Source organism: Macrotis lagotis, chromosome 1, assembly GCF_037893015.1.
Source record: "Macrotis lagotis isolate mMagLag1 chromosome 1, bilby.v1.9.chrom.fasta, whole genome shotgun sequence".
Classification (NCBI taxonomy): domain Eukaryota; kingdom Metazoa; phylum Chordata; class Mammalia; order Peramelemorphia; family Peramelidae; genus Macrotis; species Macrotis lagotis.
This window is the reverse complement of record NC_133658.1, coordinates 167,008,043-167,021,933: the sequence shown is the minus strand read 5'-3', so window position 1 is coordinate 167,021,933 and position 13,891 is coordinate 167,008,043. Positions and strand designations below refer to the sequence as shown.

At 38.4% G+C, this 13,891-nt stretch overlaps 1 protein-coding gene across 2 annotated transcripts in view; it reads left to right on the top strand.

Annotated features, from left to right (window-relative positions):
• Positions 1-1,021: 1,021 nt before the first annotated feature.
• The window catches only part of XRN2 (5'-3' exoribonuclease 2), a 101,169-nt gene continuing 88,299 nt past the window's right edge, over positions 1,022-13,891 (top strand). The window contains exons 1-2 of one of the 2 annotated variants that reach the window (XM_074209336.1): positions 1,157-1,229; positions 4,558-4,718. In XM_074209336.1, the coding sequence (XP_074065437.1) occupies positions 4,650-4,718 (69 nt within the window). In that variant the 5' untranslated portion in view covers positions 1,157-1,229; positions 4,558-4,649. Of the gene's footprint in view, positions 1,230-4,557; positions 4,719-13,891 lie in introns of both variants that reach the window. The other variant, XM_074209335.1, reaches the window with a different exon arrangement.

The window sequence follows — 13,891 nt, the reverse complement described above, 5'->3', positions numbered from 1 at the left end:
GAATCATTACACATGAATTTAAATCGAGGCCCTATTAAAGCCACATATGACCTTGGGTAAAATTGAAATTCCACAGGCATGTTGGCTCAATTTTTTTTTAGGTTTTTGTTAGGCAATGGGGTTAAGTGACTTGCCCAAGGCCATACAGCTGGTAAGCATCTGAAGCTGGAATGGAAGTCGGGTCGTTTGCTCATTTTTTAATGGGGGATCTGAACAAGTTATTTCTCTAAGACGCTTTCTTTCCAGTGCTAAATCCTGTAATTCAATGTTTCTTACACTTATTACTATTTTGTTGAAAAATCCATTATGATGATGATGATGATGATGAAAGTATTTGACTTCGAGACCCTCAGAAAGAATCTGGAGCGGGGAGGGGCAAGGTTCTCCGGACCACATTTATGAACCCCGCTAAAGTTAGGAGGGCATTTCCCTAGGTGAGCAGCACCGGAAGGATGTGTCTACTGGGTTACCCGTGACCCAACGGCAAGCTTTTACTTTCCATTCTATACCACTTCATTTTTCGACTGAGCCATAATTAATTATTATTATCAATCATTAATTACTCGAAGGCGGCGGGGAGGAGTTCGGACCTGACACCAAGGGGCTCCAGCTCCAGAAAGGCTTCGCGAGGCTGCGGCGCTAGTGTGGGCAGGGCGGCGGCGATCAGGGGAAGGAACCCCTTTTGTGACCACCCCCCTCCTCAAAGGCCAAATTCCCGGGCTGCCAAGTGGGGCTGGATCCAACAAAGGCGTTCCCCAGTGGGCACGGGGCAAAGGCCTCGACCATGCCCGGCCTCCTCCCCACCTGCGCCGCTCAATCAGGCGTGGGGGTGGGGAGCAGCTGCCGCGCGGGTCGCTCCCGCGAGGCCTCCACCCGGGCAGGGCCGGGGTTGGGGGCGGGCGCTGCACGCGCCCACCCGCTCCCGGCAGCCGGAACCCCGCCCCGGCCGGGCGGCCCCGCCCCCTTGGGCGCCCTTTTTTTTTTTCCCGCCGTGCTCTGCCGCGGCGGCCGTGTGGCGTCACTTCCCCCCGCTCGGCCCGAAGGTGGGCGGAAGTGCCTGCCCTCCGCCGCCGCCGTCGCCAGTCTCTCTGGTTACGCTTTATTTTTGTCCCCGGGACCGGGCTCGTCGATTCAAAAAGCGCCCGGCCGACGCCATGGGAGTCCCGGCTTTCTTTCGCTGGTTGAGCCGCAAGTATCCGTCCATCATCGTGAACTGCGTGGAGGAAAAGGTAAAGGGGGCGATCGGTAGGGGGTCGTCCGAGGCGTGGGGGGAGGGGGGCTCCGGCGTGACTAGGCCCCGCGTCTCCCGCCGTTACTGCTCCGCCTGTTGGGGAGCCCGGGTCGAGCCCTGCCGGCGGCGCCACCTCCAGCGTAGCCCGCCGGGGAGTCCCCGCGCGGAAACACGCGGCCTCCTTCCCGAGTTGCCCCCGCGGCTCGCTCTGGCGGCGTCCAGGGGGCTGGGCCGCGGGGAGGCCTTGGGGGGGAGGCCGGCGGCGTGCGCGGTCGGCCCCCGCGCTCCCCGCCTCCTCCACCCCCGGCGCTGCCCGCTGTGTGGCCCCGTACTTGGCGGAGCCTCCGCCCCGCGCCCACCGACTCTGCCCCGGTCGTCTTCCTTGCTGGGCACTATTTATCGTCCAGAAAGCGCGCACGCAGGCCTCCCTGATCGGGGTTTGCCGTCTTATTTGTGTCCATCCGGAGTTAAAATTTATTTATTTTTTTCAATTACCAAAAAAAACTTAACCTTCGTCGCCCCAAAAATAACGTGAAAAAAGCCTTGTCACAAATCTGCCAAGTGAAAATGGCCAATGCCATGCCTAAAAGGTAAACTTCTTAGTCAGCACTTGAATCTATTCCTCTTTTTTCAGGAGGTGAGAAGTCTTTCATCATCTCAATTCACGACTGATCATTTCATTGATCCGACTTTTAAAGTGTTTCAGAGTTGTTTAACTTTGCAGCGTTTCTGTTATTGTAGAAGTGGTCCTCCGGGTTCTGTTCAGTTTATTCTGCATCAGTTCATTCATGTTTTTCCAGGTGTCTTTGAAACCTATGTCTATTAGAGAATTATAAACGTTCACATGCCATGTGTTCGACCATTACTCAAAAAACTGGCACCTCTCAAATCTGTACTACAAAACTAGCTGCTGTAATTATGATTTTTAAACATGGGTCCTTTTTTTTCCTCGTCTTATTGACATTTGGAACTTTCTTGGTCTACAGGATAGGCTCGGTTTAATAACTTTGGGGCATGATTCCAAATTGCTTTCCAGAATAGCTATATCAATTAACAACTCTACCAAGCTTTACATTATTTTTGTGAACTTTTTAGTAAGGTGTCAACAACTTGTTGTTGTTTGAAACTAACAATTTCCACCCTCTCCAGGAATAAGCCTAAAGAAAAATTAAGTAAGAAGGAAAAAATCTGATTTCCCTGAGATTTTGGAATCGTTAACTTTTTGACTAGGGGGAGTTAAGCAGCCTCTCCTTTTTGCTCCTGTTTTCATTTTGAATTTTGGTAATTTTGAATTGTATTTTTTTGTCTGCTTGTGATACTAATCAGACTTTATTTTTTAATCTCCTCTTTGAGTTAAAGGCAGGAAAAGCATTGCAATATCTTTCTTTTTGCATAAAATTGACAATTTACTTTTTTTACTCTTTGCATTTTGAATTTTAATAGGACCTCAATTTTAGTTTTTTCACTTCTTTCAGGACAAATCTCATATATTGCCATGATTAATTCTTGTTTTCCTAAATTAATTGTTTTCCTAAAAGAGAAAAAGGTTCCTTATTTCATTTTCTTTTGAGTTTCTTCACATGCACACATTCAGATGCCAATCAAAATCAAGGTATTCAGATAATTGCAGTGAAGTTTCACTGGACTCCTCATGTTTATTATGCTGATAAAGCAGTCCTTTAAAGTAGACTCCATTGAATTCAAATTTCTATAAATTGGGATTAATGGTTGAGTGAGTATTAATTTAAACCTTGCAGGACTCCAATCAACTCTCTCGTATTCCAGTAATTAAATTATTTTAGTTTTTTTTTGGGGGGGTTGCAAGGCAGTGGGATTAAGTGGCTTGCCGGAGACCAGCTGGGTAATTATTAACTGTCTGAGACCAGATTTGAACTCAGGTACTCCTGACTCCAGGGCCAGTGCTCTATCCACTGCACAACCTAGCCACCCCAAATTCCAGTAATTATCAAGAACTTATTGAAGAGCAGGTTAAGTAACTTTTAAAAACTATGCTGGATGGCAGCTGTTACCCATGTAAGAGTCAAAACCATTAGTAAAAAGAACCCCTCCCCCCATTTATCACACCATGACCCTTTCCTCACTAGTTTGAGATAGATTGCTGGTTATTACATCTGCACTTTCCACCGCATTTTCACTATTTTTGTGTTTCCTCTTCAGTTTCACTTTTTTTTTCTCTCTTGCTTTTCCAAACCCTGCCTTATATGTTGACACTTGGTGGAAAAAGGTTATTGATTGCAGCACTAGGGTAATAGTGACCATCTTCTAGAAGTAACTGAAGGCAGGTAAATGGAGAGATGGCATACATCAGAAAGATCAACATTCTGGAATGTGAAGTAGAAGAAGGCTTCATGAAAGAAGTGAAACTTGAGACTTAAGCTTTGGATTGGCACAGGAAAAAGACTGAAGATGCCTTATCTAAATTTTTTTTTTGTATTCCACAGAAGTCAGTGCATGGCTCTAAATTGGTTGAAATGATAAAGGAAGGGGAATGTTTAACATTTGTCAGCAAGTTTTTCCCCCCCTTAAATTTGCTTAGCACTATACTAAAAACTTTGGGAGATCAAAAAAAAGGTATGGTAATTCTTCCCGAAGGGATTTGCCATCTGCCTGGGCATTTACAAAGATGAATTCATTTAGAACAATACATGACAGTATACCCTTTTGTTAAATTATATGGCATAATATATTAGAGATGGGGATTAATGCTGTAATTTCATTGTCCTGGATGAGAAAACTCTTCTAGGGCATGGTGGTATTTTTGAAGCTTAAAAATCTTATTGAGAGTTGCCTTCAGCACATGCCCAGGGACAAGTAGCCTGAATGTGACAGAGCCTGCTCTTGAACCTTTGTCTTCCAGTCTTACAGTGATCTGTTCTTTGTTTATTATGTCTCTTCACCTTTCATAGTAACAATATTAATAGCTCATATTTAATGGTTTTTAAAGTTTTCCCATGAAATTTTTTAAAAATACTTACAACGTTTTGAGGAGAACTCTTAAGTCTCATAGGAGCTTATTGTCTCAGTTTTACAGGTGAGGTTACTGGTTGAACTTGATAAACTTACTTGCTTGCAGTCACCATGTTAGTTAAGTGCCTTAGACTGAATTAACCCAGATCTTCTTGTCTCTTAAATTCTTTGTTCTTTCCCTCCTACTACTCCAGTGTAATGATTAGGAATTTAGAAAAAGGAAAGATTTATCTCTAGAATCAATGGGAATATTTTCCAGAAGAAAATGGGGCTTGTGCTGAACTGTGGAGGGAGGATGGCTGATATTGGGATCCTTACTTTCCTTCTCTTACCCAAAGTTTGCACTGAAGGCTTTTTGTTATGGATATGGGAGATATAGAAGACTGGGAAATGGAAAATCCCTACTCCCAAGGATCTTACATTCTATAAGATGAGATACCTCCCTGTTTCCTCAGGACTACCAGTGGCACAACTATCCTGCCTTTCCACCCTCTCAAATGTAAGTTAACATTCTTCCTCACTTTTAATTGGCTATCAGATCTTACTGATTCCCTTACAGTGTCTCTTACTTTGCTTTTGACTTGGAATCTCAGTTTCCTCACTAGTTAAATGGAGATGATAATACTTGTCTTATCTACTTCGTGGTTTTTGGGGGAAAGGAACCTCTTAAAATTTTTTTAAAGTGCTTTAGTACTATAAAAGGTTGATATTGCTTACCTAGGTTAGACCCTCTCATTTCACTTGTCCCATTCAACTATCCTCTTTTCCTCTTCAATATTACTTTTAAGTACATTAAACTTTACTGTTTCCTGAATACTTTTACCTGATATTTAATATTTTCCTTAGAATGATACCCGTGAAATATTTAGGTTAGATTTCTTATTCTTTATAAATGGTAAACTAGAATCCAAGTGCTTTTAAGCTTTTATTCCACTGTTTTTTTTTCTTACCAATCTTAAGACTTCTGAAATTTCTTTCAGTTAAGTGGTCTTTTAAATTCTGTTTTTGTTTTAATATTTTGTTTATTTTTATTCTGAATTTAACAAACACAAAATAATATGAACAATTCTATGTATATAGTAGTACAGAAAAACTTATCTAATGAGCCTTTTTCTTAAATATATATATATATATATATATATATATCAAATTCGACATTTAACTGCTTAAAATGAAATTATTTTCTCAGTTAACAAGTATTTTTGTTCTCTTTCCATGTCCTCCCCCACTGGGAGAAGAAAAATGAAAATCCTTTAACAAATCATTTTGAATACTCTGAACACACTCTGAAAAATAGATAGTATGCATTGTTGGTCTGCTGAAGTCATGGTGGTTGAAAATTCTTAAATCTTTCAAAATTGTTCATTTTTATAGTTGTAGAATAAATTCTTCTGGTTCTACTCACTTCATTCTGCATCAGTTCATACAAATTTTCCCTGATTTCTTTGAACCTGTTTTTTGTTGTTTCTTATAGCATAATAGTATGACATTCATGTGCCATTTGTTTCAACATTTCACCCCAAATGAGCAATCCCTTATTTTCCAGTTCTTTTCTACTACCAAAAAGAGCTTGCAATAAATACATTTTCTCCAGTGAAATTTTTGGGGCATGGGCATAGAATTGATATCTCTTGGTCAAAGGGTATATACAATTTAGTAAAATTTGTGGCATAGTTTCAAATTTCTTTCAGAATGATTGTCCAATTTATAGATACACTAATTTTGTGTCAGTGTGATTGTTTTTCGTGCAACACCTTCAACACTATTCTTTTTATTTTTTTTTTTTTGGAAGGTGAATGGAGTGCTCTCCCAGATTGATGGGTAGAACCTCAATTAATTTCCGTTGGATTTCTCTAAATATTGGTTACTGGAGCATTTTTCATAAAACTAGAGATTTGAATTTCTTTTTGAGTATTCTCTGTTTATAGCCTTTGATCTATTGAGAAATGTTTCTTTTTTATTATAATTTGAATTAATTCTTTATGTCTTGGAAGTGAGATATTTTTTATTTTGCAAGATAATGGGGTTAAGTGACTTGTCCATGTTCACACAGCTTAGGTAATTTTTAAGTTTCTGAGATCCGATTTGAACTCAGGTCCTCCTGACTTTAGGACTGGTGCTCCATTCACTGTTCCACCTAGCTGCCCCAGGAAATGAGATTTTTAAAAAGAGAAACCTTAAGGTTTTATCTTCCTTAGATTTATTGTGTAAAACCTTTTAAATTTTATATAATGAAAATGTTACATTTTATGTTTTGTTAGCCTCTCTCTGGTCATGAAGTCTTCTAGTATCTATACAACCAATATAACTTCCTTGTTTTTCTTATTTGTTTATTATATGATATTTTTAATTTTGGTCATTTGGATTTAGTATATTTGTTTCTTTACATTGTATACTTGTAATCCTTTCCACTGCTCTCTTTTTCCCCCTTCTAGTTCCCCCACTTCCCCTCCTCCCCTAACTCTGTCTTGTAAAATTGTTTTGATGATTACTGTCCAGTGTGGAAAATAGTTTAAAATCTGGTATTTCAAGGAAGGTCTCTTCCTGCAAACTTTTTTTTTTCCATTATTTTCTTTGAGATTTTTGATCTTTTATTCTTCCAAATTATTTTTTTCTTTAATTTAGGTAGTATTGTCATTTTTATTATATTGGCACTGACTACCCATAAATGAAGATTTCTTCAACTATTTAGGTTTGGTTTTCCACACAAAATGTTTTGTAGTTGTATTCATAAAATTTCTGTGTTTACATAAAATTGGTAGATAGACTCAAGTATTTTTCTATATACTGTAGTTATTTTAGATAGTTTTTATTCCTGCTAGTTTTTGTTGGTATATGCAGAAATTTTGATTATTTATATGTATTTAATATCTTGCAACTTTGCTGAAGTTGTGTCGATTAATTTTTCAATTGACTTTAATGTACTTTAAATACTCATCTGTAGAAAGTGATAATTTTGTTTCTTTGCCTGTTTCCTCAATTTCTTTTGTTGTCATATTGTTATAGCTAGCATTTCTAGCACTATATCAATAATAATAATAATAATAATAATAATAATAATAATAATAATAATAATAGTAATGTTTGCCCTTCATTCTCAAAAAAGACATTGATATCAGGGAGATGCCATGGCAAACATATGAATTGGATTGGGGGGGGGGGTGACGGCAGCATCAGTGGCAGCAGGGTGTGCTAAGTCACCAGACTCACTTTCTCCTCTAGAGCCATCTAGGTTCAGTGGCCTGGATATCCGGCAATCAGAGTTAAGTGACTTAGTTGCCTAAGGTCACACAGTAAGCAGTAAATGTATGAGGCCAGATTTGAACTCTAATCCTCCTGAATCCAAGGTTAGTGCTCTATCCCCTGTACCACCTAGCTGCCCTAGCACTATATCAAAGAGGAGTAGTTTCAGTGGACATTTTTGCTTTGCCCTATCTTACTGGGAAGAATTATGTTCTGATAGATACAGTATTCTCTTGATTTTAGAGATAGCCTGCGTATCATGTTATGGAAAGGTCCATTTATTCCTTTTTCACAGAACAAGTTGTTTTTCATCAAACTTTTTTCTGGTTTTTAAATAGCATAATTTTTGTTTTTCTTTTTATTAAAGCCACTCATTTTTTATAGTTTACCTAATATTGAACCATTTTGGCATTCATGACATAAATTCAATTTTGTTGTATAATCTTTATAAATGTCATAGTTTCTTTGCTAATATTTCCTTTTTAGAATTTTTTTATTTTAGGCACTGAGCTTAAGTGACTTGCCCAGGGTCACACAGCTAGGCGATTATTAATATTGTGTCTGAGGCCAGATTTGATCTTAGGTCCTCCTGACCCCAAGGCCCGTGGATACACTACGCCACCTAGCTACCCCCTTTGCTAATATTTTATTGCAATTTTTGCATTGATGTTTATTTGAGATACTGATCTATAGTTTTCTTTTGATTCTCTGTGGCTTAGGTATCAAGACCATGTTTCTCTCATAGAAGGAATAGAATGGATTATTTCCTTTACTTGCAAACATTTTGTATAAAATTAGAATTAATGTTTGAGTATTTGCTAGAATTTTCTTGTGAAAATATGTAACTTTTTGGGGCACCAGGTGGCGCAGTGGATAGAGCTCCAGCCCTGAGGGAGGATCTGAGTTCAAATGCTGCCGTCACCCCCCCCCCCCCCAATCCAATTCATATGTCTGCCTCAGACACTTAAAAATTACCTAGCTTTGTGACCTTGGGCAAGCCACTTAATCCTATTGCCTTGCAAAAACCAAAAACAAAGGATGAAGGAAAAATATGTAACTTCCAAAGTTTACCTATTTTCTGTTTTTACTGGTATTTTTATTGTGATAGTCGGTTTGAAAATATAAACATTTATCATTTGCTGCCGAGGCAGATCCAAAAGTAGAGCCCATGATATTCTATAAAATGAAGGAGCTAGTAAGCATTTGCCTTATAGTTAGGTAAAAAAAGTTTTGCAAGTGTCATCCTTGTTTTATATATGAACAAACTTAATTACAATAAAATGATTTGCTTACCAGAACTCATACAAATAGTAAGTGGTAAAACCAAGGCTCTAATCCAGGTCTTTAATTCAGTGCTTTTCATTGCACTATGATCTTCCATAGTAATATTGATAGTGATATCCTTAAATTCATAGTATTAGTGCTAGAAGAAAATAATGGTCTTTTTTTAAGAATGAAGGACAAATATTACTGATATAGTGCTAGAACTTGCTATAGCAATAAGAACAAATGAAATTGAGGGAACATAGGCAAAGAAGCAAAATCACTTTTTACACATGGGATGAGTATTTAAAGAACATTAAAATCAATTAAAAATGAATTAATACAAAAATCGATACAACTTTCAGCAAAGTTGGAAGAAGTGTCATGTGGAAGAGAATAGAGAAATTTTTCTAGTTTGGCCTCAATGTAAAAATTGCTTTTTATGTCATTTTTGTCAGATAACTGCTGACAGAATCTAATTGTTCGAGATAGAAAAGCAATAAATGTAAAATTTTCCATTTAGTTAAAAAAAATCAGTTTTGGTAGTACAGGAGAAAATATGAATATAAAAGTTTCAATGGGAAAGATGTAGGCATGTGAGTGGCCTATAAGCTTATTAATATGAGTAAATCAGCAATTTAGTATGTTAAATGCAAAGAATTGGGCCAGGTTTTCCACGAGTAAAACAATCTTTACTCAAAATGAGCATACTTTGTAAGGGGAGGATACAAGAAGTCAGTATTAAAAACACAACATGAAAATAGCCTCAAAAACATACTGAGTAGTTTAAATATAAGTTAGTGTGGGATGGGAAGCACTAGTTTTTTTGAGGAGAGAGTGGGAAACGAAATATTTCTCACTGAAGATTTCATATACAAGAAGATGTTGCTTTTGAACGGTATTTTAAAAGAAAAGAAGGAATCTCTGAGGCAAAGATAAGGAAGGGAGTATGTATTCCAGGCATGAAAGAAGACCTGTGATTTTTTTTGTGGAGATGGGAGGTAGTGTCATGTGTGAAAAACTGAAAGGCCATTTTGTTTCAATTAATGATTAACAAGCATTTACTGTGAGTAGGCACTGCTAATTACTGGGGTTATAAAGAAAGGCAAAAAACAGTTTCTACTCTCAGTGAACTCAATTGAACATGGTAAATAATGTGTGAACATCTGTACGAATAAGATATATACAGAATAAAGTGGAGGAAGTCTCAAAGGAAAGTATTTAGTTTAAAGAAGATGAGGAAAGACTTTTTGCATATGGTGGAACATTAATGAGATTGGAAGGAAGCTAGGGAAGTCAGCAGGTGGAGATGAGGAAGAAAAGAATTCTAAACATAGGGAGACAAACAGTGAAAATACTCAAAAGTTGGGAGTTGGATTGTGTGAAGAACAGCAAGGAGACCAGGATAATTGGATTAAAAAATTTAAGTTTTCAGAAAATTGGAAAGGTTAGAAGGGACCAGGTTTTGAAAGTCTTTAGAAGCCAAACAGGAGAGTTTATGTTTAGATCTTGTGATAGGGAGTCATTGGATTTGGGAGTTAGGGAGAGGTGATTTAGGCAAATCAATTTTGAGAGAAATTAGACTCAGAGATTTAAGTTAGAGAAACTAAATAGCTGATTATTGCATGAGGTAATGAGGTCCTATACCAGGGTAGTGGCAGTGTCAGAAGAGAAAAAAGGAGTATGTAAAAGATATTATAAAGATAAAAGCCTGAGTAACTTGTGAGGATGGTGATACCCTCAACACTAATAAGAAGGTTAGGAAGAGGAAAGATTGGTAGTGGGTTGGGGGAAGAAGGAGGAAAAGATTATTAGTTTAGTTTTAGATATGTTGAGATTAAAACATCCAATGGATATCCAGTTCAGGATGTTTAATAGTCGAAGTTAAGAAGCTGGATGTCTGGAAAGAGATTAGGATTGGAATAATAGATTTTAGCATTAGTGCTTAGCACATAATAAAACTTATTTGTTTTTGCAAGGCAATGGGGTTAAGTGGCTTGCCCAAGGCCACACAGCTAGGTAATTATTAGGTGTCTGAGGTTGGATTTGAACTCAGTTCCTCTTGACCTCCAGGGCCAGTGCTCTGTTCACTATGCTACCTAATTGCTCCTATAATAAAACATTTAATAAATGCTTATTGACTTGATGGGAGATTTGGGTGAGGGAAAGTGAGGAATCTAGGATAATGCTGTGATTAAAAATCTGACACACTGTAAGGATGGTGGTACTTTCACCAGAAACAAGGATTTGGAAGAAAGGAAAATAGAGGAACAGTAATAAATTAGTTTTAGATAATATTGAGTTTTGGTCTGTCCAGGATGTCAGTTTTGAAATGTTTATTAGGCAGTGGTTGATATGAGTTTGAAACTTAGGACAGAGATGGAGGCTAGATGGAAGTTTTCTGCATATCAATAATAGTTGAACCCACCAAGAGAGAGGCACAGAGAGTATGGCTGGAAAAGAAAAGATCCTGAACTTAACTTTGGGTTTAAAAGCATGGTGAGGAATTTTATATTGTGATGAGCCAGCAAGAGAGACTGATAAAGTGTAGTCAGAGAGGTAAAAGGGGAACTAAGAGAAAGGAAGGAGGAGTATGAAAACTCCAGAGAGGGGAGAGTGACTAGAGTCAATAGAGCCTGGGCCTGAAGTCAGTAAGATTGAATTCAAATCTCACTGCGAACAAATATCAACTGTGTGACATGACCCTGGGCAAGTCACTTAGCCTGTTGTTTGTCTCACTTTCCTGAACTGTAAAATGGAACTGACTTCAGCTCCTGCCTTCCAGGATTGAAGAGTAAATAAGATAGTAGTTGTAAAGTGTGTAACTCAGTACCTGACATGTAGAAGGTGTGATGTGAATCCTGAGACCCTTCCTTTTCCTTTCTTCCTTCCTTCCCCTTCAGAGTTAAGAAGGTTTTTAACTTTGAGAAAGTACTGTTAAATCTGGTAATTAAAGACATTACTAGTAACTTTGGACATCAGTTAAGTGATGTTTGATGCTGAATTGCAGAGTTGAAAGTATGTGAGAGCATAGGAAGCGAGAGCACCAAGTTTCAAAACTTGCAGAGAGTTTGACTTGAGGTAGGAAGAGATATTCATTAGATGATAGTTTAAAAAATGCTTAATGTATTTATAATACATTTTGTTTTGTTCTATTTTCCCTTCAAAATGAAAGAATGGGGTTTGTATGAAGATGCGGAAAAGGAATTAGGTAATAGAGTTGAAGATTTAAGAGGTGGGGATGATTGAAGATGAAATCTACTGGAGAAGATGGGAGGGCATGGGATCAAGTGTGTGTATATATATAGAAGGGTTGACCTTCGCTATACTGTTGTAGACTAGGATACAGGAGGATACAGCTAGGTGGCATAGTATATAGGGAGCTAGACCTGGAGTCAGGAAGACCTCAGTTTGAGTTCTAAGGTACTTATTAGGTTTGTGATCCTGGTCATCATTTACCCTTTCTTTACATATGTTTCCAGAATCACATGAAGTAAGTGCTTCACAACACCCAAAATATTGTGGTAACTATTGATATTATTATTATCATTATCTTGAAAAGTTTTGAAAGAAAGATGGGAAGAGAGGAGCTTCATTTTTTTTTCCAAGGTCCTTAGCTGAGGAACTAGTGTGATCAACTAATGACTGAAAATAAGTTTGGAATAACTTTGCAGAGTCAGGCAATAAAACAAAGTCAGGCACTGAAATAAGTGACTTGGGTTTAAAAAAAGAAAGATAAAAGACTGCCCTTGTTCTTAAGGAACTCATAGACTAATAGGGGAGAGACAACATGGAAAAAAAAACTATACAAAAAGTCAGTAGAGGGAAGGCACTAGCATTAAAGGGGATCCAGATAAAACTTCTTATGAGATTGAGATGGTACTTTAGTTGGGACTTTGAAATTAGGGAAGCCAGGAGATAGATATGAGGAGGAAAAGAGTTTCAGAGATAGGGATTAATCAGTAAAAATGCCTGAAGGTGGAAAATGGAGCACTTTGTCTGAAAGAACAGCAAGAAGGCCAATATTAGATCTCAGAGTATGTTGCAGGATGTAAAGTGAAAGAATTCTGGAAGATAGGGGAGGGAACCAGATTATGAAGAACTTTGAATGCCAAATAGGATTGAGCTGTTGGGTGACATGGTCAGAATTTTGTGCTTTCACAGCTGTGAGCAGATGGATTCGAGTGGGGAAAAGTGATGAGATCAGTCATTAGAGCAGACTATTTCATTAGTCCTTCTATGAAGACCAGACCAGAGTGGTAGCATTATTGGAGGAGAAAAAGGAGTTTGTATACATGGCAAAGTAAAAGGTAAAATAAACCAATTTTTTGCAGGAGACTAGTAAGAGAGTTTAAGGAATCAGTGATGACCTAGATTGTGTGTCTAGGTAAATGAACTGATGGTGGTAGCCTAAAGAATAATGGGGAACTTTTGAAGAGGGAAAGTTTTGGGGGCAAAGGTTCACTTTTGAAACTGTTGAGTGTAAGAAGTCTATAGAAGCCCCAATTTGTGGGGTGGCTAGGTGGCACAGTGGATAAAGCACCTGCCCTGAGTAAGGAGTACCTGAGTTCAAATCTGGCCTCAGATACTTAATAATTACCTAGCTGTGTGGCCTTGGGCAAGCCACTTAACCCCATTGCCTTGTAAAAGCTAAAAAAAAAATACCAATTTGAGATATAAGCAATTGAACATTTGAGACTAGAGAGTGATAGAATGGTTAGGGCTAGCTAGATAGGTTGATTTGAGATTATTTGAATAGAGATGATGATTGAATCCATTGGGGCTGATGAGAAAAGAGCCCAAAAATGAGCCTGGGGTAGGTGGAACACCTGTAGAGGGAGAAGGGCTACCTTGTGTGAGATAGTGGTGAAGGAAGAGGTACTGGCAAATGCCATCTAGGTGTTATTGAGGAAAAGGAGAGGAGAGATTTCAGGCCAAATGCCTGCAATTTTTTCCGTGAAATCTATGGCAAGGCTTTCAGTTGAGAGTGTTGGGAAAGTTTCGGGAGGGATGAATAACTTTGGAAGATCCATTATGGTGAGTTAATTAGGGAGATGTAAACGGATTGCCTTGGTATGTAGAGAAGAATAGCTCAGTGGCACAGTGAAGAGCTCATTAGACCTGGAATCAGGAAGATTCAAGTTCAAATGTGGTCCCAGACACTTT